This window comes from Falco punctatus, assembly GCF_963210335.1.
Source record: "Falco punctatus genome assembly, chromosome: 3".
NCBI lineage: Eukaryota > Metazoa > Chordata > Aves > Falconiformes > Falconidae > Falco > Falco punctatus.
Genome location: NC_137582.1, coordinates 20,891,196 through 20,917,961, shown reverse-complemented (window position 1 = coordinate 20,917,961; position 26,766 = coordinate 20,891,196). Strand labels below are relative to the sequence as shown.

General features: G+C 43.6%; 1 protein-coding gene across 1 annotated transcript in view; it reads right to left on the bottom strand.

The window, feature by feature from the left end:
• Positions 1-1,931: 1,931 nt before the first annotated feature.
• The window catches only part of EXT1 (exostosin glycosyltransferase 1), a 181,485-nt gene continuing 156,650 nt past the window's right edge, over positions 1,932-26,766 (bottom strand). Inside the window, exons 3-11 of the mRNA XM_080380249.1 lie at positions 23,684-23,791; positions 20,095-20,214; positions 14,957-15,089; positions 13,503-13,621; positions 12,698-12,793; positions 9,897-9,986; positions 6,023-6,183; positions 4,881-5,052; positions 1,932-2,342 (exon numbers count right to left, since the gene is read on the bottom strand). Coding sequence (XP_080236375.1) covers positions 2,157-2,342; positions 4,881-5,052; positions 6,023-6,183; positions 9,897-9,986; positions 12,698-12,793; positions 13,503-13,621; positions 14,957-15,089; positions 20,095-20,214; positions 23,684-23,791 — 1,185 coding nt within the window. The 3' untranslated portion in view covers positions 1,932-2,156. The remainder of the gene's footprint in view (positions 2,343-4,880; positions 5,053-6,022; positions 6,184-9,896; positions 9,987-12,697; positions 12,794-13,502; positions 13,622-14,956; positions 15,090-20,094; positions 20,215-23,683; positions 23,792-26,766) is intronic.

The window sequence follows — 26,766 nt, the reverse complement described above, 5'->3', positions numbered from 1 at the left end:
TGAGAGTGGTGAGACACTGGCACAGGTTGCCCAGAGAAGCTGTGGATGCCCCATCCCTGGCCGTGTTCAAGGCCAGGCTGGATGGGGCTTTGAGCAACCTGGTCTGGTGGAAGGTGTCCCTGCCCATGGCAGGGGCGTTGGAACTACATGAACTTTAAGGTCCCTTCCAACCCAAACCATTCTATGATTCCATGATTTTAACACAAAATGTCAGGAACCTGATGTTCCTGCCCTAACTCGCTGTGCTCTGTTCAAATATTGCAATACATACACAAAGCAAAGCATTCTTTGCAAGTCTTTACATGTCAGGTTGCACACAAACATTTAGCAATATGTACTTCGCACTTTTAAAGCAACTTTCCATTTAGGGATTCTGATCTTACCAGCATAAGAAATTATTTAGGCTTCACAGCATTCCCTCTACAACCAGTAGACAACCCTCTACAACCAACAGACAAAATTACTTTTACAAATGAGGAAACTGAGGCATGCCTCAGTTGTGGGAGTTGCTTAAAGCTGCATAATAAATCAGTGCCTGAGCCTGAATTAAACTGGTGATAATGCTGGTCCACCCTTCCTAGCACTCCAGCTACTCTTCAAACCTGCTACCGGACCGCCTGTTTACAAAGGAATGAGGTATAGAAAGGCTTGCTGGTCTTCTGGGCATCGGCAGCAAACCCTCTCGCTGTGACCTTAACAGAGCTCTTGAGGGTGATGATTGTTACAGAGCACCCCAAATGCACCTCATCAAATGTGAGAGTTCAAAACAGTTTTAAAGTGCTTATTTTCTTAGCAAATTGGAACGGCATCTTCTGGCCCAAATCACTGCTTTTGTTTTCATTCTTCAATGTAAAGAAACACATAAATAAGCAAAGCACTACAGAGAAATAAACAACTTGAATATTTCAATTTAAAAATACTTCCATTTGAAATGCTAAAACCATTTTGGAGCAACACCAGTACTTCAGGGGAAGGATTTTTTGTCCAAGTTATACTGCCTCAAGTATGCCTGGGAGCACCTACTGCTGCCAGTACCCGGTGTCTGACCACACACTTTACTTCAGGTGTCAGACCTCCAGGAGGGAATTTCTCCACCTATTTGCACTTCCAAAAAAAAAAAAAAAAAAAAAAAAAAAAAAAAGAAAAGGAAAAAAAAGAGAAGCCCATGCTTTGATTTCAAATAAACCAATTTGTTACAGGCCAAATTCCTGTGTTGCAAGCACTAACATGCTTTCTTTTTTTGCCAACACCCCTCCTGCCCTCGGACAAAGTTGTTTCTAGAAATCTAGCTGCTGTGCGTGGCTAAGCAGCACCGCTGCCCCTGGGCAGCAGGGACTTACTCAGGCTTTGCTGGCCGTGCTGACTGCCCCTGTGGCGCTCACCCAGGGGCAGGGCCATTCGGGATGCACCTCTCCTACCAGAACACACAACTGGCACGGCATCCCTGCTGTGCATGGAGCCCTCCCTGTGCTCCATGTCACTGGTTTGCTCCTCTCTCCCTTCAAGGCAAGGCTGATGGCCTTTACAAGTGGTTTCCCCAACAAGAAGGATCTACACTCCCGTCTGGCTCGTTGGGGGTTCTCCAGTTTTCCATTCGTCCCAAGGAGTTTTGCCACAGTGGCTGCTACTGGCGTGGGGAAAACAGGAAAAAAATATTAAAAAGTCAGCAATAAATGAGAAACGTTAATACTTCGGTTCTGTCCTGTTTGTGCTCAGTTTGTTTCTGAACCTGCTGCATTTTCTCCCCATGAGATTCAAGTGTTTAACTTTGCATGGGAAAATGAATGAAAATTGCATTGACAATCAAATGCATGAAAGAAAGAAACGGCAGCTTTGAAATATTCACAACCAACACAATTTTGATTAAAGAAAGAACTCTGTTTTTAATAGTTTTTTTTTTGATCATTAAAAAAGTTTAAACCTGCATAGCAATCATTTCAAAAATAATTATTTAATGTTCCATAATGAAACTGTACACGACCTAGTCTTGAGCGACAGAAGCCTGCCGGGTGGTGGGGCGCAGTCTGGGCCAGGGCAGCCCCGGCGCTGGGACGCTGCTCGCCAGGTCGGGCGCTTGCCGGTGGCGGCACAGTCTGGCTCCCCGTGTTGGTGGCCGCGCAGGGCCGGGGGCGGCTTGGCCCCCTGGGCAGCGCTCCTCAGAGTCGTTCAATGTCTCGGTACTTCTTCCTCAGGATGGAGACCTGGTCTTTAAAGAGGACAGGGTCGAGCCTCATCTGAGAGTGGATCAGCGGCATATAGCCAAACCAGCTGGCAAAAGTGTTCATGCAGCTCTGCCGCTGGGCGAAGTGGTCGGGGTCGGCCCAGCGCGAGGCCCGGGATGTCTGTGTGGAGAGGAGAGCAGAAATCAGACATCAGTGTGGCACAGCAGAACGGCAGGACAGGGCCGGCGCCGCGGCTGGGCTGACGCCATGCTGCACAGCAGCCCCGGGGCTTGACAGCGGTGTGGCCCCCAGTAGCTGTGTGAGGGGTTTCAAACCCAGGGGAAGACGCCGGGCCCGCGGCAGGAGCTGGCGATGGCGAGCTGGCCACCCTGACTTTGCAAACAGTGCTGAGGGCAGTCTGGTGTGGTGACCCCGTGTGTGACCATAAGCCAGCCTGACCCTGAGCACAACACCTGTGAGCAGACCCCAAAAAGCTTCCCAGCAACTACTTCACCCCAGCTCTCACTATTTTTTTTCCTCCCCCAAAACCCTCAAGCTACTCCAGAGATAGAACAAATCCATAAAAAAACCCCAGGAAAGACAAGGCCATGGCCTTCCCTTAGAGGTGCACATCCAAGCACGGGCCAGCTGCTGCCCATGGCCTTCAGCCATAGAAGGAAACCACGTTACAATTATTACAGTTTCACAGGTGAAAAATGCACTTTTGCAGTCTAGATCTGCAGAAATTTATACACAAGCAATTTCAGCTGGCTTGTAACTGAGCTCAGAAGTTCTTATGTGCTTGGCATTACTCATGCGTGTAGATGTCCTGCCGGGAAAAGCAGGGTGCTTCCAGGAATCCCACCGGCTGAGGCCAGTGCCTAAGACAATGCTGTCTTATGGATAGAGAAAATTAACTGAAGTTCCACATTAGATCACAATGCACGCTGACCCAAGGAAAAGACCATGGTCTTTGCATGCATACACGCAAAATACTGTGGCCCGATTTTCCAAAATTTCGGGCAGCTGTAATTTCTATGGAAGTCAGTATCTCTGGATAAGGCTCTAACAGCTCTGAATATATAATTATAAACTACCTTTATAAACATAATAAAACTATTATTTAAGATAAAGTATGAATGCTGAGAACCTACAGGAATTCTTTGTGCCACTGCTCACGCATATCTCTTCTTTCCTTATGTTTCCACTACACTTTAAAAACCAACTACAAATTCCTAAACTCCAAGTATGTTAATTAAAACATGAAGAAACTGATAAAGTCAGGGACATGCCAAATGAATGTGGAATCGGACTTGATCTCTGTCCAAGGCCTGTCCAGTTTAGCTCAAGTGGTAGGTTATAATGTGCATTGATTACAGATCCTTGATTATTACTGAGCTGCTAAAGACCAAGCAAAAGCTTGTTGCTAGAGGATTATAGCAGACATTCTGACCATTAACAGTGCATTTCCATATGACTATTAATCTCTGTCACACACTGAGGTTATGTTAATTTTTTATTTGTCTTTCAAGGAATTATGAACATGGTCCATTACATTTCCCAAAGCTGCGGGAACAACTTGTCTTTTGAAGAGAGTTATAGTTCATGGCTGACTCAAGTCACCCGTGCTACAAGAAGAAAAATGAATGTTTAGACTTTGCCAAACAGCCAAAGCACAGCCCTGTGGAGAGGTGAAGTGCAAATTGGAAGCAATAGGTACTTTCTGGATGGCACCTTCTTGCCCATGTGTCTTCTGGGTACCCAGATGAGTCAGAACTGCTGAATGCTACCCACACCTCAGATGAAAGTGCAGTGGCGTACAGATAAAGGAGTCTACCAACTGGCATTGCCACTCCCCAGTCAAAGATCCAAGTGATGCTAATAGGAGAAAATGTGAGGGGAAAATAGAGGGCCCCTTCATTCTCCTGCCCCCTTGTAATCACCGCACTGTTTGTAGTGAGGATCACAGACACTGTGGCAGCACAGATGGGAGGTTATTTAGGACTTGCAGGTCTTGCAGGACTTGCTGTTCCTCCCATGGCTCTCTCACACAGGGCAGGAGGAAAAGTGCCCCCAGGCTACCATGTATCCCTGTTACTAGAAGGTATATCCATTTCTGCAACAACGAGTGCTTATCCAGTAGCTGGAAGGGGATCTAAGGCAAGTATTTCATGGCTGCTAGTGAGTGATGTCATCACTGTGGGACAAAATGTTCCTCACTGGGGAAAACGCTTGAACATCACAAATTACCTCTGTTGTGACAGTCCAATGTCAGTGCTCGAATCACACTATAGACTTCAAAATAGCACAGGGATAGCCTGGTACATTATATTAATTAATAATAATTAAAAATAGAAAACCTTTCTAGAATTTACTTCTGTTTCTAGCATTCCATGACTAGGTCTTAGTTCTAGAATATTTAATTAGAAGACTAGAGTTTAACTGAAATTTGGTCACCACAATCATTAGTTCCATAAGTTTGGGATCACCATGAGAGAAAACTATGAAGAGAAGCTGTCATCCACAGTAAATGTTTGCCATTTCACCCTTTCCTTCATTAAAATAAGCATATCTAAATCTATTTACATTCCTGATAAACTAAAAACTGAAAAAAAAAAAAGACAGACAGAAGTGTATCATTCTGTAAGCCTAACCTAGAAATAAAACTGCCATATTATCAATACATCCCAACTGGTAAAACGTGCTGTGGATACATACCTGTCCCATCATGGTCTCCTTATACTGTTTTTTCTGTGTTACTTTGATTGGAGGCAATTTTGTCACAGCTGACACCAAAAAATTCATTAGAATGTCCTCACAATTGGCCAGTTGGTCCACCATATTCTTTAGGCTGGCAGGCAGGTAATGAGTGTACAGGTAGTGATAATATCTGGAAATCAACAGCAGCATTATTAATACAAGTCACTGGGCTTTCAGGGACTTCCGAGACTTCAGGAAATTTCTGCCTCAGCTGAGAAACAAGTTCCGTACTCAACTCTGGATATACCATTTCTTTTCTTTGGTCTCATCCTCCAAAAGGAAGGGAGAGCAAATGAGCATCTCATCAAGACAGTAAACAGCGCAAATGGAGAAACAAAACATACGTCTTTTTTGTAACTGCATTGAAAGAAATAATGCGGATCTAAGTATCAAGATAATGGAGTAGCAGGAAAGAGAGCACTACGCTGCTGTAATGTGATAGACAACACTGATGAATCCATCCTCCCCCTCTTCTTTCAAAACTGTTCAGCTGGAGAGTATTCTATTAAACTGGCCTACTCCTGTGCTTAGATTATCCTTACATATCCCTTTTTGGGGATGTGGATTAGATACTCCAGAATTTGCTGACCTTCTCCTAAGATCTAGAGAGGTCTTTGGTCTGCTGAAGTCCTAACAACAAGGGCTTTCTCTAACGTGCTGCAATATGTTGATCTGTGACATGTCCACTGTGCTACATTTCTAGAGTAGCAGGAAGACTTTGCAGTTTGCAGCTGTCAGCCAACACATACCCAGAGCTGGTCTGGAAGTAACCTCCTTTCTGCTATGCTACAGGCCATTCAGCCAAGCAGCTTAATGAATTCGGGAACTCTTTGAAGTGTGTAATTCCTGATGTTAAAAAGAGCAGTCTGACTGCCTCAAAATACAAGTGACTTCAAAGAGACCCAACAAGCGCAATAATGATTACCAGATCCCCAGAGCTAAACCAAGAACTTAAATTATTACCCCATAAAAATAAACCCATTTATTATCTTTCCATTTTTTCCCCTCCCCGGAAGAATGTTCTTCACACACACACACCCACCCCCATTTACTATTTTGTTTCATACAGAAGGAGGACAACAGATGCTCTAGGTTCTTACTTGTGGTAAATAGCAGCTCCTGTCAATACCATGGAATAGTCATTAGTCCATTTGGAGGTATACCCCCACCTCTCCTTAGTGTTGTCCCAGAAGTGACTGCGAGCAGGGTACCCTACAATCCTCTCTGGAAAACTCTGCCAAACTGTAAAGGCAAAATCCACCTGCAGACAAAGGCACAGGCCAAATGAACACTGAAACTGTTTCAACAAATGTCAACAAAACAAAATATTACCTTGCCAGTAATTCGTAATTCAAAATCTTGGAACTGTTGCAAAACATTAATTCTATGTATTCATCAGTAAATTAAGCTGACTGCTTGACATTTTGCCCTATAATTATGCACATTTTAATGGTTCCTGTTAAAGGGAGTCTAGAGCATCACAGCATTACATTAACATTTTCAAGCTTGCCCTTTACATATCAAACCTCTTCCAGTTACAGAAAGAATGGGTGTAGGTGCACGTATCTATACTTAGATGCAACATAGAGTGGAAACAGCTATGCAATAAACTGAAACGCTGGCACATCTTTGTGCATCTCACCTATGATTTCAGTACTCTTAAAACTTGGAAAATCAGGAGTCAAATGCCTGAAATTATAAGGGTGACTCAGCGAGATTAAAACAGGCAATCAGTGCAGAGTCCTTTTATATCTTCCATCCACTTTGTGCCTTTGAGGATCACGCAGGTCATATTTTTAAGACTGTCTATACATCCAAGAGGGTTAAACATATAGCTTAATAAAGAGGAAGGTAAGATTCCCATGTAGTTAAATGGCTTTAGGAGCCTATACTTTAAGAAAAATGACTGATAGTGAATGAGCCACAAGAAGATATCAAATGCTGCCGAGTGTTTTTTTACTTTATTGTCTTGCCATAACTATTTTAATAACTCAGATCTCTGAGAATTGAAAAGGTGACAGTCCATTGCTTCCCCAGGATCCCACCAAACAATTCCTGGTGACACTAGTAAAGGGAAGATTGTGGTTGTCTGCAGAAGGCTTCTCAGCACTAGATTTGAAAGGAGTAGGGTAAAAATATGTATGGAAAGATTTTTAGTGCTGTAAATTTCATTGGCAGTCCCTCCACTTCAACTTAGATTTTGGAGCTCAAGCTAGACCAACATTTTCGAAAGAGCTAAAGACAAGTGTAGTTGTCCTGGTCAGACCCAAAAAAAGGAGCGCTTTGTTTCTGCACTACACACCAAGTTCCTTCCAGGACCAGAGGGACCTAAAAATGTGTTCAAAAATGCTTGAAAAACCTTCCAAGCACCTACCCAAAGTCAAGGGTGTAGAGGTTAGATAAAGAATAGCTGCTCTGAGAACAGTCACATTTGGTGTGATTACTGTCAGACTTCTCGCATTTACAAGTGTTTTTATGAAACAGAAGAGTCGCACATGTACTGGAACACAAAGTTAGGGACTAGTTATTTTCTTTCAAGTTGTTTCAAGGAATCTGAGGCCAACTAGACAGACAATATGCAAAAGCCAGTTACCGTTGTGATAGTTCTGATCTCATCCAAATCAATACCACATGAAAGAACTAAAGGGTTTTTTCCCCCGTAAAGGCCTTTCCCATAAAACGTGACATCTGTTTTCTTTAGAGAAGTCTGTGAATCTCAAACTAAATAAATAATAAAGCAGCTGCACTCAGTGCCCTCACTTACGCTTTCAAGTATCTCTCCTTGCACCAGGGAGATACGCTAAAGCAACTACCCTAAAAGAAAACTCTCTTTATTACCCTCCCCCCCGCCTTCCCTGCCCCAGCCCTCATCCTGTATAAATTCCAGCAGCATTACCACTCAGCTGATCAGCAGGAAAAGCCAACCAGGCTGCCAGTCTCTGAAACCCCTGTATCACTTCTGACCCGAGCTGATTTCTAATTACTTCCCACGCAAACATCCCTCTGCGCATGTGAAACAGCTCCTCTCAAAAGAGCAATGATGTGCTGTTCTGTTGTGAACAGAAAATCTTTTACTACTTTAAGAGCCGGACAGTGCCGAGGATGTGCCTGGTGACTGCTCCTCTCAACAGGAACGTGATTGTGTTTGACCACATTTCTAAATTGCCTTTTCTGGGCCCTGAGGCTTTGCCACAACGACCACCCATGTGCAGCTAGTTTCAAGGGAAGCTTCACACCACACGCTCCATGTCAGTGTTTCAACACGCTGCTCCTTTGCGTAAGTTGTATGATGGGGGAAGTGAAGCAACAGAAAGGCCACAGTTCTTCACAGAGAGCCACCAAAGAGAGCTGCTGACTCTGGCACCCCAGAAGCTGCGAGGCAGATCCTAGGAGGAGCTGGACAGCTGGTTCTCTCTGCAGCACTGGGGCCATGGGTCTCATAGAGCTTATACCCACCACGCAAACATGCAATATCAGCTGCAAGCTGCTCACAGGAGGGAAGAAGCCAGAAAAAAAATGTGTATGTTGTCTCACACAACAACAAATATTTGCATTTCAGAATCTTTGGGGTAAAACATGGCCAAGCTGAATGAGAAACACTTTATTTCATACGCGTTCCAGAGAAGCCTGAATGACTCCAAAGTTTGGATGATGACTAAATACCAGTCAAAACAAAACAAAGCCCCTAATCCTCATGGAATCCACAGGCTAGATTGCTGTAAATAGCACCTCAGTGCAATGAAGTCCCTGAGACATCTTACCATGGCCCCCAGGGCAGCTGAGACAGGACCCTTCATCCTGAGCCACAACCTGCTTAGGAACTCCAGCTCTAGGATAAATGCCTTTTATTGGTTTGGGGGCATTCTGGCTATGCAGGGCTTTGCACACATGTGCTTTGGCAGCAGCTGTAATTCCTCCTCATCTAGCAGAAACTACCAAGGTATAATCTTTGGATCAAATAGGTTCAATGCCAACTACTTATTCCATCTGTGCAGGAAAAGAGGGCTACCGTGGCTCCTTCTGGAGCAGTCTGACTCCATACTGAGGAGAAGAGCAGTTGCAATCTCATCCATTTAGAAGAAATTCAGTGACGTCTTAGGGTATATAGCAGTGACTGGTGACTAATGTTAGGCATTTCTTCACTGACACATAAGCAGTGGTAGCATCAGTGAAAGATCCCCACCGCTGACAAAAAGACATTTTTATAAAGGTGAAGTGGGGAGAAGGGAATGGCCATGAACATGGGGAAAAAAAGGGAAAAAGAAAAGAAAAATCGAGTTTTTCAAGCTGTTCCCTGGACATCATTAATAATGTATTTCCCAAATATTGCACTCTATATAAACTGTCATCTGTTTCCCCTGTGATTCTCAGGAAGAGGTTCCAGAAATCAATACTCATCCCAGTTGTAAAAATTGGTTTTCTACAGTATTTTTCTTTTCTTAGAGCTATCTTGCTCTTGGCACAAACACTCCAACACCTAAACTAGCAAAGACCTCCAATTTTATGGGGCAACACAATGGTGAAAGAGCATTCCTCAGTGAAATCCTGCATTAGGGTGATAATGCTGTCTTTTGGAGCGACAGCAGTCCCCTGCTACTGACACCCCTCCCTTCCCCACCTACACCCTACTGATAATGTGGAGGGAAAAAAACCTACCCCAATCAGAAAAGTGAGAACAGAGTATTAAAGCTGACTGCTCTTGGCTGCCTACACCCGCCTGCAGCTATGTTACTAAAATAATAAGGAATGGAAGAACCATATGCTAATGATGAGCCAATTAACCAGGGCGAAAAGCTCCTCTGATGGCAGGCAGTGGCAGGGTTGCTGAAACAAGTGCAACACATTAAATCTGAGGAGCGTAGCAGAAAATCTTATAACATTTGCTCACTGGCAAAGCCATGAGAAGAGCCTGTCTGCTATGCTCAGGCTGAGCTGAGGAACCAAGCAAAGCCCCAGGCCGACAGGGACCCTTACCTCAGTGGTTGAAAGCACGGTGTCCTCATCCAGGCTTAGCACTGCATCTGTCACTATGTTGTCGTAGGGTAGGAAGCGACTGCTCATAACCTGTGGGTATCCAAGGCAGGAAAGGGAGGAAAAAAAATCACTTGAAGGACTCTTTCCAAGGGAAATACTTTATTTCATTCCTCACTCTTATTTCCTCTTGTCTGAGGTACACTGCATATCTCTGTCTGATGGAAAGGACACTTCAGCTCAAGAGTGAAAGACTGTCATTTTTGTCACCCCAGCAGTCAGCCTACACGTTCTACCTGAGGAGTAATTTCTGAACAGACCTCCCTCTTTGGAGCAGGCTGCTTTCCTTTTGCAACAAACTGCAATGGTCTGTACTGAGAATTACATATACCTACAGCTTCTTCAGGGACGACACTTTCCTGGTAGCTAGGACTGTCCCTCTGCTCTCCTACAGAGTGTGAGGATCAAAGATAATGAATGCTGAGAAGGACTTTGCAGCATTCATAAGGGTACACAGCTGGGAAGCCAAGCAGTCCAGGCTGTGTGTGAAGGACGTTATGCTGCCAGGATGGTTCTCCTGTAAAGTGGTACAGCTCCAACCCTGTGCATTGCTGTTGTATCCATAGGGAGCTGCTGCCAAATGGTGCAACATTCTCTATCAGGAAAGGAGAATATGATAAAGAACATGTGTATCAGTTGAGCTTCACATGCATCAAGGATTATATTGGTATTGTAGCATTTTAGAATGTCACATTCTTAAGTGATATAGCTATATATAAAAATCTGTATGGAGAATAAGCTTTTAAAAACTATGGTAGCACAGTGCTCAAAGTAAAAGGAAATAGATGGGAAAGCAGGATCAAAAAGATAACAACAGCAAGAAATGAGAATCCATATGGTTTCTTTAGCAGACTAATTAGCACCTCTTGAGAACTGATGAACAGTAACAAGGACACAACACAATTTGTTTCCCTCATTTTCTAGGAAAATAGCCCGGCTAGTTAATAGACTTCTTTTCCAATTTATTATGCCAAGAAAACACTACAAAGATCAGGCCCAGTAGGAGGAAATCACTGTATGGAAACAGGGACATGGAGAAGTTTTACACATCCCTCATAATGGACATGGTCACTTTTGAGTCCCCTGTAATCAGTTTGGAAGCAACTCTTTGGAATCTACACCTTGATTCAGGGAAAGCTCTGCCTCCATAATCACGATGTTCACAGTGCCTGTCTGGAGAGCATCCCTTCATTGCTACGATGGCCTTGGCCCAGGGAGGCAGGGGCTGTGAGGAAGAGGTAATCTGGCAGCGGCTGATCGTTTTGCTTTGCTTACACTAAGGCAAAGCAGAGCAAGTAGTCAGCGGGAGACCCAAATTCTCACCCCAGCTCTTTTACAGACCGTGTGAAATTGTCAAATAGTACAACAGTCGGGAATACTCATGCATTTGTTTTCGTAGCTAAAGCTCCCTTTTGTAAAATGGGTGTGACAATGTATCGTGATTTCAGGGGAAGAGTGAAGGTTAGGTAAAGGCAGACCTCTGTGATCACCTGCACGGAGTAACTGCCTGCCAGTACGCTTCAGTTAAGTCTGAAGATGAAAAGGAGTCCCTCTGTGCAGCCTTTGAATTGCACTGCTCTGGCTCTGCAAGCTTTGTCCAAACAAACAGCTTTTCCATGCAAGAAACCATTTGGCCTGTGTTGGGATATTAGAGGTAAGAGACTGTCCACTATAAACACACCTTTGTGTACTCAGGAGACTCATTTGTAATCTAAACAGTGCCTGGGGCCAATTTCTACAAACACTGTAGAACTGGTCAGAGATTTTCTCCTCTATCTCACCTCTGAAAGTTTTCCAAAAAGAAAAAAAAAACAACCCACAATGTTCAAAAGACTCAGAAATCACCACAGCCTTTCTTGGCCCTGCAGCAACTCTCCTGATACTGTTTACATGGCTAGCTAATGCAAGAACCGTTAGCTGCCAACTTCACAGGGCTCTCACCTTCCCCTTGTTAAGGTGACCGGGGGAAAAGACCAAAGACGGGACTATAAATTCAAAACAGCATTGTACAGCCAAAGCAACTAAAAGTTCCCTTTGCAAATGCAGAGCTTGGTCTAGAGCTCGATCAAATGCAAGGCCTGCGTTTGGAAAGGAATCGTCTACTTCAGCATGGATTTAAAAAAAAAACCACCTCTTTTCTTATCTGGGTGGTGTCTGTTTCAGCTTTGTGGAAGTATAAACAAAGTGTTGCACAGCAAGAGATGACACAATGACTTTGTTCTCAGGCAAGTGTCCCTTGCCTCTTCTTTTTTTTTGGTGGTGGGATCCCATCACCAGCAGCAGTACCCTACAAGGCCATGAGAGAAGGTACTTTTCAAAGGGAAGTTAACACCATTAATTCTCATCTCTTCCTCTGCTTTTGAGTCCACAGCTGACCCCCAAGTCTTGCATCTGACTGCTCAGACTCAATGAACCCAGCTGCATCACTGCTTTCATGCACCTGCAGACAGAAATCTCCAAAGACGCGGTCAGCGCTACCTACTCTCGGGGCCACAATTCAAAACTAGGTCCCACCTGTGAATCTCAGATTCATGGCATTATTTGCCGTGCTGATGATTTCTGAGAACATGGGCCTCATGCATGAAACACAGATCCGTGACCAAGCTGGTACAAAAGGCCAAGGAATAGAAAGGAGCTCTCATACTGCTGGGAACTACAAAGCTTTCACCAAAGCGGCTAGAAAAATAAATTCTGGTCCCATTGGAGAATACAGGCAATCTTTCACCATGCTTCTCTCCACCTACCTTGCTCTCTCCTTCAATGACTATGACAGGCACAGAAGTGGCAGGCCAGCGGTGTTTGGCTGGGAGGGGTTTATCACAATTCCATAAAACAATAATCTGAAAGACAGTATCGGACCATGATCAGAGACCTTTGTGGCAATGCAGTTCAAACCCTAAGGATCTCCAGACAGAAATGTTAAATTCCAGTTAGGAATTTCAAAATCAACAGCTAAAAATAACACTTCCTACAGTAATTTCACCCATCCTGACTATTTACAATATACATCCTCACAGGCAAGTATAGGCTGGACAGGAACTCAGGAAGTCTATCTCAGCCAGGTCATACGGTTGTCACTGATTTACTTTGGCTCTCATTAAAGGCTAAACCACTTGTAACACTTCACTGCAAGAGGGTGCTCCTCCTGAACTCCCCAGGGTTTCTTTTAGACAAGCCAAAATTCTGGCACTGCTGAGACAAAGAGCCACCGGCAGCAGGAAGGAAGATCACATCGGGGCTCTTAAGGCACAGACATCCTTTTGCAATTTGCAGCGCACACAATCCTGATCTTTAAAGTGCATTCATTGTTCAACCTGCTTTGTGAAACAAAGGGGTTTAATTACTGTCTCTATTCCACTCCCACTACACTCAGAATTTTTGTTTGCCGTGCATGCAGGTCACAGACAGTAGAAATCTCAGAGAAAAGAAACATCAGAATCAAAAACAGGGTTAAAACAGGACTGAGAAGATTTGACATCAGTAGGCTCTTCACTCCTGGGTTAATAGTTTTGTCTCCCTTGTGACTGACAGTCAAACAGCGCTGCTTACCTGTGCACAGTACTGGGACTTGGCTACAGCAACCAGGAGTTTCAGCACAGGCTGAGACTGGGAAACCAGGGGAGTTACTGCGTGGATAACAGCAGTGAATGTGGAAAGAGGCTTCAGACCTGAAGTGAAGAGATATGTGTTCAGTAAAGACAAAATTGCCCCGGTTAGTACAGATTAAAGGACTCTGGAGATGGAAAAATAATCTGCACTTAATGCAAACCTTGACATGTTTTTTTAGACCACCTCCTTTCGTCTCAGATAGTAGGATACCAGATGCTTCAGAGGAGATCACACTTCCCTTTAACTCCCGTGCCCTCTGAAATCCCTGACTCCAACACAATTACTGCCTTTTCTTACTCAGTATTTCCACAGATGTCCTGCAATCTCTTTCTTTCATTCAGTTTGTCCCACAGATCATATTGATATCTCGTTTGTTCAACTAAATGTCTTTCTTGACGTGGGCTCTGTTTTGCTGCCTGGCTCTGGATGCTTGATGTTTTCTACAGATTATCTCTACAGCTTCCAGAAGCTTGTTCAGTTTCTTCCGTTCCATTATAGACTCAGATTTTTGCTCTTTCTGGGTTGATCCCTGTCCACATGCATCTTCAATTACCTCCTGAACTGTTAATTCTGCTTGCATCCTTGCCTTCCATTCTGACGTTTTTGTCTCACTACGATTTCCTTTTCTGCCTGAAGTAACAGATCCTACTGCCATCTACCCTTCATTACTGCTCTCAATCTCATCTAAATTCATCTGTGTGGGGTCACAGTCATTTTTCATCAAAATTCCCACAGAAAACTTCTCCTCCCTTTTTAACGTGGCAACTGTGCATTTTTAGCAGGTAAGCAGTACAGATCCACACAAGTGGGATGGCACAGGCTGAGCCAAAAGTAGCAGCAGTCTGGTAAGCAGGATCACTTCAGCATGCAGGCACACTCCCCTGCAGAAGTCATTGTTTAAGTTCCACTTCAGGAAAAAGCCACGGACCTAAGCCCTATTCATTCCTGCTAGTGGGATCCATATGAAGACACATAGTATGGAGAATAAATCCATACCAGCTATGCACTCCAATAACAAGTGTCATGGGTAAATTACCAGTTTTCCAATTTGCCAAGCACAAATAAACAAAGAAAGCAAAAAGCTATTCCTCTTATGTCCCCTTGGGCCATGAATGGGTCAGCAACTCAGACATTAATTACTGGCAACTGAAAAGTATGAAAAGACATAGATTTTTTTAAAACAATCTTTGCAAGTGAGAGGCACGTGATGCATGTTGATGAGTCAGAGACATTCCAGTCTACAGTGGGCAGGCAAGATTGAGACAGGATAAACAAAAGGCACCATTAACTAGAAATGAATGGTAAGTCACTTGGCCCAAGCTACTCAAATATCAAATTCCAAATTTCCACTAGACATTCCAAATACCTCTAGATTATAGCAAGGATTCACTCACCAAGATTAGCATAGTAGTAAGGAAAATCTCCCAGATATGAGGAATACTGTGGCAGTACAAATAACCCTCCAGGATGTTTGTTCCATATTAAGCTGTTACGTGATATGTGCTTAAATATTCTGTCCTGAATAATCTGGAAAACAAGAGAGGTAATGATTTTTAAATAGACTGTAATAGTCACCGGTAGAAGCTTCAGGGACTCCAGCTGACTGGAATCATCACCCATTCTGCAAAAAGCTGAGGCACACAAATTACTAGACATTCCTGCTTAATCTCTCTTAAAATGACACCGAACTTGCACACTTTGACACCACTTCAGCACCTCAGGCTTTGTGCAATAGGTTTCAGAACACCTCATTAGCCTCTCTGGACATGGGGACCTTGCAATTCATTGCATTTTGTATTTCAAGTCAAATATTTTGTCTATTAGAGTATCTTAGCAGTTGTAAGCCTGATTAGTTCAATGTCAGTTTTACTATCCAGAACTAACAGAAGATAATTATTTGAGGATAGCATTACAAAGCTAGGTATTATTTTGAGATAATGAGAGCATTCAAAACCACAAAGACTTTCAGCAAATCAGGCTGCACTAATTATTCATTTTTGCTTAATTATAAAGGGATATTAGCATTCAGATACATCATCTCAGTTCTATAACAGCTCCTTGTTGGATGAAACAGAAAAAGATCTTTTGGCAACTACTGTCTCTGTAGAAGGCTGCAAACGCAGATTTCTAGATTTCTAAAGGTCAAAACGGATTGCTAAGTCATCTACTTTACCACCTAGAATACCGCAAGCCACAAAAAAAGTTAGAAAGCTATACAATTGATATGTGTTTTACAAACTAATGACAGTTAATTCACATCAGATGCCTGTACGCAAGAGCCATAGTGGTTCTTATACCAATGGGAGCTTTTTCAAACTTGCTGCAAAGACATAACAAGACTCAGGAACTGGACAAATTCAGCCTCCAAATAAGATGTAGCTTTCTAAGTGCAATACGCTGTTGGGCATATGTTCTTATAGATTTGCCTTCCCTCAGAGCATCAGAGGTTGGCAGGTCTGGAGATGGGACATTGCAAAGGGCCAGAGGGTGGTGAGGAAAGAACTTTGCCTACGTCAGCTAAGCAGGATCACCTTGCCGCCTTCTGCAGCTCATGTTCTGTCATCAGCTAAGGAGATTTCACATCAATGGCGGTTCATGTATTGCACAGGGCTCAAGTGCCAAGAACACGTTGGCTCTCCTAACCTAATGTCTCTGGCCTTAACACAAGCATATCTGGGTGAAAATCTAAGGCTCTGAAGTTGGACTAAATCTGATCCCTTGTCATTCATTCTGCCTTAAAATCTATGCAACTAAAGAATGTATATACCCACAGCACAGGAAAACTAAAAGCAAGCAAAAAGACCCAACACAAGCTGAACAGAAGCAGCTGTTGGAGTCTAAACAAGCTAAAATCTCTGTAAGCAGCTGAGTTCAGGGACATTTGGTCAATACAGAACATGAATAAGTGTTGCCACAAGCAGTGGTTGTCCTGTAATTTTTGATTGCCATGACAAAAAACCATTATAACACCAGTTACATTGCGCTAGACCATCCACTGCTGGTGGCAACACATACACTGCTAAACAGGGGCAAATGTTAGGTGTTTGCATGCTTGTCTACAATTTAATTTTGCCTACAGCCAATTACCATAAATAATATGCAATAACTCACTCACAGGAGTAAGTTAATTTAACTTTTTTTTTTTTTTCTGTGTGCATCTGAATTTTTCTGTTTGGAAAATTAGGTGCATCAGTTGTCAGATCTTGTGCATGGTGGTGGGGAGAGGAAAAAAAGATGCTGACTGCTGTTTCTCCACCTGCAGTTTATGCCACTAAACAAAGACAGAACCTAGAAAGTATGTATTTTCGAGTGTTTACCACAACGCCTAAATATTACAGCTCCTTCATCCTGTTTTCTCAGAACTGGGGCATAATCAGATAAGGAGAAGTCTGCAAATTTACATGGTCAGGAGGTTTTCACAGATGATGGAGTTTTCCACCGTGCTGGTAGCCAGCAAGGCTGCAGGGGAAACACATGGCTCGCATTCAACGCTGCCTCGGTGCACCCAGAGCTAGCGCAGCTCTAACACAGAGCAGGCCCCGGGTGCCACGCAGCCTTCAGTGCATGTCAGGCACACAAATCTCACCAGCACAGTTCCGCACCAGGCTGGGGAGCTGGCCTCGGTGATTTATCACAGTTAACAAACGGAAGATTAATTTGTCACACTCCTGGTCTACATAAGAAATCTAGCTGTCCATCATGATAGAGAGGAGAAAAGACCACTTGGCAGAAAGAGAACAGAAAAGTACACAAAAAGATAACATGGAGGACCAATCAATTAAAATGCAGAGTGTATAGTGTTGCACATATTGCAGAGACAGACAGCAGCTACACGGCCTCTCCAATGATGAGGCATGAGAGGAAGTTTAATAAGAGAAGGAAGGGGTTAGGATCTCTGGCAAGATCTCCCTTTTCTTTTTGGAATTCATTACTAGTCCAATATTTTTGTCCACCTCATCCTCACACTTCAAGAAGTTCACATATTGCCTTAATCATTGATGCTTCTCAACATGCCTCAGCCAAGAAGCAAACACTTCTTGTCTGTACTTTATGCCGCCCCTCTCCCCTCCTCTTCCCAAGCAGTGGACTGAGCATGCTTCACAGAGATTTAGGGAAGTTTTAGGTTTGTTTTCAGAGAAGACCAAGCTAAAAAAGTGCAGATACACTGCAGTGTGCATCTGGATGGTGTTTGCAGCAGTTCACTGCTGCGCTGCCAGCGTACCCACTCACCAGCCTGCAGCAGACACTCGTGAACAGTTTCCTGACCCACACGATGGCCACGGCACTGGGCACTCCCTCTGTGCCTGCAGTAAGCGCTGATGGCCAAGTGATACAAACCTCTTCTTTTGGCTATGAGCTGCCTGGCTTAGGCCACCAGATGCCATGAGAAGATCAAGGACCTTAAAACGTGACTTGTTGCTTTCAGAGGTGTGCAGGATAAAGGGCAGAGAGAGCTGTGATGTCCTTGCAGACATCTGAGTGGGTGAATACTTTTTCTATACCAATACCCTCATATGTGGACATGTACCAGCACTGCAGTCAGCAGGCAAGTGATTATCTTGATGATACCTAGCATCATCAGAGCATTCTGACACAACAGTGTCACAACAGAATACGGATAACATCCACCAGAAAAAAATAATCGTGCTAGGAATTTATTTGCAGGCATCAGATTTTAAGAAGAGATTATCTGCTTGTAGATTTCAGATACTAAAAATCACTCTCAACTGTTTTTTTTTATTTTCTGTCTATTTTTATTTCTGTAACTGTTTATTACTTTCCTAAGGAAAGTTAACTCAGGAATTTACTCAGGCAAGTTGAAACGTTCATAAATCTGTTCATACAACCAGAATCCCTCTTAGCTGTCTCAAAAATTTCTGAGAGTCCTGTATTAAAAAATAAACAAAAACCACCTCAAACCAAAACCACCCCCACAAACAAATGAAAAATCCCAGAACATAACTTCAACACCAGGCATGCATTACTCAGTTTCATTAAATTAAACCTTCTAGGAAGATTTTTGTTTTCACTTTAGTTTTTCCCCTCCAAGCAGAAACTCCAGATCGCTGGTTGCTCAGCTGCTTCAGCTTTATTAAGGGTTTTGCTGTTCCCTGTGTACCTGTGGCCACATGGGCCAACGTGTCCCAAAGCAGCACTGAAGACACATCTGTGAGCGTTGGAGCTTGATGTGATGGACACCAAGGCTGTGGGGACTGCAGGTTATGTCCCCTCAAGATCAGCCCCAGCACAGGCAGGAGAGGTGCAGTGAGGAGAGCCGTGCGTCTCTCTCCTTTTAGCAATCCCTCACAATAACAGGGTGCACGCAGGGAAGGGGCAGATGGTCCAAGAGGCACCCTGACTGTCCCTGGGAATACAGGTAAATAAGGCTGTGAGCAATGGCACACGGTCTTCCAGCTTTGTGAGTTCGATCCTGGCATGGGCCGTGATAATTATAACTATCTCATCAGCACTTATGGGGAGTTTTGAGGATGCAGAGCAGTTCCCAACAGGCAGCACAGATGAAGACAAGCTCCTCCAAGGGCAAGGAGAGCATTGCGAGGATAGCTACGCCAGGAGCTCTGAGAATGTTCCCTGGTTGGTTTTCTTTACTGGCACAGAAAAGCCTAAGGGACTGTCCTGCAGCAGCTGGAGTCAGATCCGCCACAGGCAACCTGTACTGCAGGCAGCAGCACTCATTTGCAGTTTTCAGGGGAAAGCAGGCACAGCGAAGAATGTGGAGCCTTACTACTGTGCACAAGAAAGGATGCAATTGCAGAAGCATTAGCATAAAACAAATGCATTCGCACCTACAAAGTGAACCACTTCCAGTGGTAAAAGTGTGTCAAAAATTTATGTGCAAAATTGCAAAACAATTAGAAGAGAAATCTGCTTTTGAAACTGTAGCCTGGGCCCTACTTCTAAAGAGCCTTTCATCTCTCCTCTGTCTCTGAATTCAGAAAGGATTCTCTCCACACTTGAGATCATCTGTCTCCCTGTTTAACAGAAGTCTAATTATGATTATTTATTAATATTTTATATGGATGATCAGGCCCATCCCTTACCCTGTGTGTGAAGATAGGACACAGTGATTTACAAGCCCCCGCTTTTCCTTGAGCCAGACCAACAACCCCATCACAAGGCATCAAAATGCTAAGGGATGGTCAAGGAAGAGCACTACTGTAGCGTTTTTACCAAAATGAATTCCAGCAAGGTTTCTTAAAGAAACACATTCACTACCAATGACAAGGATAGTGATTCATAAGCCACAAAGCCTTGCGAAGGCAAGATCACACATGACAGCTTTTTCATGTGTTGTAGCTCCCATTTTTCACTGTGTCAGTTTTCTCATGTGGATTCTGATAATGAAGAAAGTATTTCCTTAGGGGAGAAAATTTATCTAGATGACAAACTTTTTTCCCATTGACCAACTGTGTGTCATGAAAACCAAGGTCTGAAGCCAGCAAGGACAGGAGCGACTGGACAGGTATGGAAACCTCGCTGTTCAGCAAGGTCCCAGACAATTTTTACTTACCTCTAGTGTAGTCAATACAATCTTCTCAACTGAAGAAAAATAAGCCTCCCACAAGAACTGTGTCTGCTGTCTAAGTGCTAGGATTTTATCCTGATGGATAGACCTGATTGTAGAAGGAATCTGTAATACAAGATGTAATATAGTCAGAAGCTTCAGAAAACAACGGAGTCTCATCAAATTAATATGCTGCTGACAAGCCCTCTCCTCTATTAGCAAGCTGCGCAGCTTCAGCACTCCTGTCTGACAGAGATGCGTGTGTCAACAGTTAAAGCTTCGATGTAAAACGAATGAGACACAACCCTTTATAACCTTTGGTACTGAATATATGAATTTTCTTTTTTATCTGTTTTCTTTTAGGTTTTGGTTGGTTTATGGAAACAAAAGCTCCCTCTCCCCAGCCAGCACTGTGCCATGGCACAGCAAGGAACTCCTCCTTACATCCCTTATGCACAAAGCTTTTCATGGATTAGTATTTTAACAAACTAGTACCTGCAGGTCTTGAGAGTCCAACAATAATCGCCACTTTCAAAGTGTATTAAAAGGATCTGGAACTGCATTTACCTCAGCATGGTAACACTAAGTGCCCTAAGGAAAACATAGCAATGTCTTAAGCAAGACTCCACTTTTTGGGAGCCTGTGGATCAAATTGCGTTTTACTAATTGCTGGGGGTCAAAAGAATAACGCCTCCCACAACACCTGTTATTCACAAGGGAAAACACTGCTTCTTTTTCCCTCCTTTTCATTAAATCAACACATTAATTCTGGTATAAGTTGCCTTGCAAATAAAACCCAAATTGCCCTGCTGCAATGCTTTCCCATCAAAAAATTTAACTGCACACTGGATCTGATGGGCAGGGTTCACTTCTACATCTTTCCCCGTTCCCATGTCCCTCATCCAGACTGGAAGGAAACTAACATATGTACATGTCGTTAACTTAGGACATTGACCAAGGCCTCCAGTACACTGGTTTGACAATGTAAACTGACATTATCAAGGGAATGTAATTGCAGTTTTCTTCAATTACAAGGGCTACTCACAGCACCAGAAAGGCATCTATGATGTTGCTGATTTATGTTCATTTTTAGTAGGAAAGAAGAGTTGTGGTTTTGCGCCTACCTTTTTGTGATTTCAAATTAGGCCACCTTGTTCTCAGACACTCGTTTCTCATAAATCTTTTACCTAAGTCGTTAGTTGTAAAAGCATATACCTGAGCAGTGTGTTGCTTTTTGCAGATCCCATCTTATTCTGAGTTTGCTTGCACCCCACCACATCCTGCCCTTTCCTGACCAGAACACACGTTGCTTATTCCTAAAGTATTCTGAGACGTTGCAGTGATCATTATTTGCTTTTACATGCTCCCAAAACAAGTTTTCCTGAAACATTTTCCTGAAGAAAATTAGATATTTTAAGAATTGATACAAAAAGAAATTTCCACGAGCATCATCAAATTCCCTGTAAAACTAGTAAGAAAGATAGAAGCTAAAAACATGTATTAATACATGTTTTTCTAATCAATTACATTACTATTCATGACGTGATGCAGTAAATAATTCCATCAGATTTCATCTTTTGGGGTGAACTTTCTTTGTTTTCATTACTTATCCAGTAAGTTCCAATAAGCAGAGGGATAATGAACATTATCTGTACTGGCTGTACATAAATGTGTATTAATAATCTTATCATTATCAGCAGCAAATGAAAGATCAAAGTCACTTCACAGTGTTGATATTGCATTTTTTCTATAAACGTAAAAATTTCATTGCGTTATGTGCAACCTTGCGCCTGTGTGCGTACGTGTGTGAGCACCTAATAAAAGCAATACTCATTGCCAACTACACCTTTAGAAAGGGAAGGCTGCTCTGACTGTGAAGGTTTACTGAAAGAAGTTATATGATTTTACAGCGCACACCATGCTTGTGAGTGCCTGCAAACACAGTGCCGAGGCTAAAAAGCAGCCTTGGTGCCTCCTCCGTTACAACAACCAGAAAGAAAAATCAGAGACTCCTTTTTAACTGCATTTGCCTTTTAGTTATTAACCGATCTGTCCAGAAAGACAGGTGGGAAAAATGATGCATTAATACTAATCTGACAGAATTACACTGGAATTATTAGAATGGGTGACGTCTTAATAAAAGGTCATTTCAGTAATAAGTAGGGGGAAGGGAAAAACCACCCTGCACAAATAAATGCAGGAAGGCTGGATTAAGCTCTCCTAGCACTGTGACGAGGAGAATATGCAAATAAAAACATCCGAGCTGCTCTCAAACAGGAAATGAAAAACTGTAACATAACAAAAACATTTCCCAGAGCAGACATTCAGGCCCTCTGCCAGCTCTTTAAAAACACTGTTAATAACGGTGCAGTAGCTGTTCAATATGGAAGCAGCTGTGAAGAGAACGAACAGCATGTTACCGGAAAGCACGAAGATCAGCAAATTATTATTATTTAAAGAGAGAAATAATTTTGCTCAGAAAAATGTGCTGTCCACCGAAGCAAAAATCAAATGGCCCTTTTATATTTGCACATATATATCACATTAAGGAGAACAGGCAGCACTTTGCAAGGCTTGCTAGGCCAGCTCTTCACAAATATTTACATCTTCCAACATGTAAATAGGCATCTAACAAGATTTTCAAAGGTACTTCGTTTTTGGGGTGCCAAGACACCTGTACTTTTGAAGGCTTCTCTCTGTGGATGACTATAGCTTGCCACTTTGGAAATTAGTTAAATTTAACCATAAAAAAACTCCCGCTTAGTGGCTACTTAGTGCCTACGCCAGATCTCGTGGATCTCAGCTTCATGCTGGGCAATGGCATTTTATCAAATGCTATTTTGGGGAAATGAATTTTTCAAGAGTTTTTCCTAACATCAACTTCTTCACGTACTTTACAGAATGTTTTTATACTATAAAACCCACTAGGAAAACAGAAAAAAAAAATCTAGTGAATTTAAAACCAAGGTAGATGCTGAAGGTGGCATGGTATTTCTAACTTCTCAACTTGCTTTTGTTCCACGATCTCAAGGAGATTAACAATAAGTGACATGAACGCTGCTTCAGAAAGCCATGTGACACGGTCTAGACAACTGAAAAGGGACAGATGATGCTTCCCACAAAACTGTTAGGTGGTAACTCCTGCCTGAGAAAGTACCTGCTTTTCTGAGGAATCCCTTCAGTACCTGCCAGCCAGAGACACAACGCTGGTGGGACAGATGCCTGAGGATAAACTATTTCTGAAGGACTAGAGCAGACGCTGCCTTCAAGTGTTTTCTCTCATCAAAGCACACAGTCCAGGAGAGCTCTGCTTCAGAGAGGCATCCAGGTGCTCCACACCAGAAGAGATTTCATGCTCTTAGGAAAAATCAGAGTCTCATGCACTTAAGAATGTGGCCTGGTGGCTGCAATGACCTTCAGGTCAAAAAATGAATGATGTCATATTAAATGAGTTCATAGCCGATGTGACACAGACAATCCCTTCATGATAAAAATTCTTATACAGCCCTGACCTTTTGGATTCATCTTCCCCGTCCATTTAGATGGCAGCAGCAATAATCAACTGATCCGCTGAAGGCTGCGGTCTTTTCCTTACCTGTAATAACAATCTCTCATCGCCTATGACGGCAGCTTGGTTCCAATCAATCACTTCCGAGAATGGCAACTCCCATCCGTTGCTGAGCATAACCGGGACACAGGCAGCCTGCACGCACACAGAGGCATCACAGTTGTCAGCGGTACCCGATGGTTAGGGCAAGCTTTGAGGTTTGCACCAACACCACGATCACTGTTTTCTGTACAAGCTCAGGAAAGGCAACAGGGCAAAGAACAGCAGAAGCTAGAGGCCACAGGAGGGTAGCCCAAATGTTGATGGTTTTCCATTTTGTGCTTATGCACGTTCACTGAAAGGTGGGGTTTGCATGGAAAGTGGCGTTTGAAATCTGGTGCTTATGCTGCCAGATGAGGGCTGGACTGTTAAAATGCTGCAGATGTAACACCAGAGAATTTAATACAAAATGATGGCCACCTCTGCTGCTTTGTGAACCATTCAGCCAGGAGGTAACTCCCTCAGTTTTTATACATTGCAAGACAACCCTACCGAAAATATAGATCATATTTAATTCCAGAGCACTTTTCCCACAGAGTGAATTCCCTATCGTGTTTGATATGAACTCTCCAAACACAGGCAAATGCACAAACACAACTCATCTGTCATCACCTGTCTACAAAAATAAGAATTGTTTTCTGTCTTAAAACAAACAAAAAGCATACACATTTAGTATCTCTTTCATACCAGTATGATCTGTCTACATTATTTAATCTTTTACGAGTTGCACATGTTCCTTTGCACAGCAGCAAGTTTGGGAATATTCAGTAAATAGGGCAGTATTTCTGTAAACAAATGATCACCACTACGTTCCAGTCAGCTGGATCACAACATAAGAACCAAACAAAAAAACCTCCTGATGTGATGAAAGAACCTATTACCAGAGAATATGCAATGAGCCTGTACTCTGGTTCAGTCTCCTTTGCATCAAGTCAAGCTTAAGTGCTCTGAATTTGGTTCAGACTAGAGTTTGGATCTCCCCATACCTCCAAAACGATGGTATAAAGGGGATCCTTTCAGACTGCTGTACCTTCCTTGGTAACATGTATGACACACAGGATCTTAGACTGGTCAAGTCTCTGCATTATAGCAGTGCTTATAATGTCTAAAGAACTGTGATCTTTCATAAGGAAATTACATTAGTGCATGAAAAAAGCCAACCAGAAAACACTTAGCAATGTGTTTTATGTTTAAAATATTCCACTAATGTGGATTATGTCTTTCAACATACCCTGGAGCCAGGCAGAAATTGGGAATTCATCATAATTGGTGAATTCTACTACCAGGCCGCTAAGAAAAAACTCAGTGCCTGTATTTTATCATCATCAGCCTGGAGCCTCCAAGTTCTGTACAGTGAGGTACGCTCCCTGCTTTCTTTTTCTGAGATGATGTATCTAACAGAAGCTGCATGACTTGTGTCCCAGATAAGAGAATAGCTAAGCAGTGTTCTTCAGAAGGATCTGAAGTGACTCGTCATCCTAAATAAGCCAGTCTCACTTCTTCCTCTGAAGAGGCTGGAGAGGGAACAGCACTTTGCAGGCTATCAATCTGAGTAGGAGCACAGAGGTAAGAGACTGTCCAGAACCTGGATCTCAAATCTGACAGCAGGTGTGGGGTTCAGTTGTTAAACCTAAGTGTCCAGCACATTTGGGATTCTCTAGGCTACCCAAGAAACCCATCAAAGGCTGGTGGACATGACACAGGATCTACTGGAGGCCTTCTGGAAAAGCAGCAGGAAGCCAGAAAGGCACCCCTGGGCTTCTAAAATGACATTTATTATACACCTGCACTTATGTACCTGAATCCTGTTCTGCGCAAAACAATACTCTTTAATAGCGGCTGGGACATTTTACGGTTGATGAAGAAAAGTGATGCGATGGTATTCATTAACAGCTTTACTGCCAGTGCTGGAATGCTTCCCAAATGGCAAAAGGACAGCAGGAGGCAGGACCCAGTGAGGTGTTCTCATTTGCCATCTTACTGACACTAAGAAGCACCTCAGCCTCCCCTTCACTCCAGCCCCCATGGAAATCCAGATGCCAGTCCTAGAGAGGGGCTGCAGCCTCTCTCAGGATGCTCTGTACGCCTGACTGAACATCCAGGACCCCAGGGCTGAGCTGATGCTTGCCAAAAAACAAAGTCATGTTGACTGCAGCCAGAGCAGGTCAGTGTCAGGCTCCATCACTGCGCTGCCAAACCCCGCTGCCACAGTGACTCAGGAGCCCCTCTGCGTTGCCCTCTGCTGCTGGCCAACAGCCCTGGCCAACCAGGGAGGTCCCAGAGACAAGAGGTTAGCCGACGCGTTGCCCATCTACAAGAAGGGCAGGAAGGAGGATCTGGGGAACTACGGGCCTGTCAGCCTGACCTCCGTGCTGGGGAAGGTTATGGAGCAGGTCATCCTCAGTGCCATCACACGGCATGTGCAGGAAAGCTGGGGATCAGGCCCAGCCAGCGTGGGTTTATGAAAGAGAGGTCCTGCTTGATGAACCTGATCTCCTATGACAAGGCGATCTGCTTAGTGGATGAGGGAAAGGCTGTTGTCTGCCTAGACTTTAGTATAGCACTTGATACCATTTCCCACAGCATTCTCCTGGAGAAACTGGCTGCTCATGGCTTGGACAAGTCTACTCTTCACTGGATAAAAAACTGGCTGGATGATCAAGCCCAAAGAGTTGTGGCGACTGGAGTTAGATCCAGCTGGTGGCTCGTCACAAGTGGTGTTCCCCAGAGTGTGGTACCGGGGCCAGTCCTGTTTCATACCTTTATTGATGATCTGGATGAGGGGATCTAATGCACCTTTAGTAAGTTTGCAGATGACACCAAGTTGGGCAGGAATGTTGATCTGCTTGAGGGTAGGAGGCTCTGCAGAGGGATCTGGGCAGGTTGGGACCGATGGGCCGAGGCCAATTGTGTGAGGTTCAATAAGGCTCAGTGCCAGGTCCTGCCCTTGGGTCACACCAGCCCCACACAGCGCTACAGGCTCGGGCAGAGCGGCTGGAAAGTGCCTGGGGGGAAAGGGCCTGGGGGTGCTGGTGACAGCCAGCTGGGCGTGAGCCAGCTGTGTGCCCAGG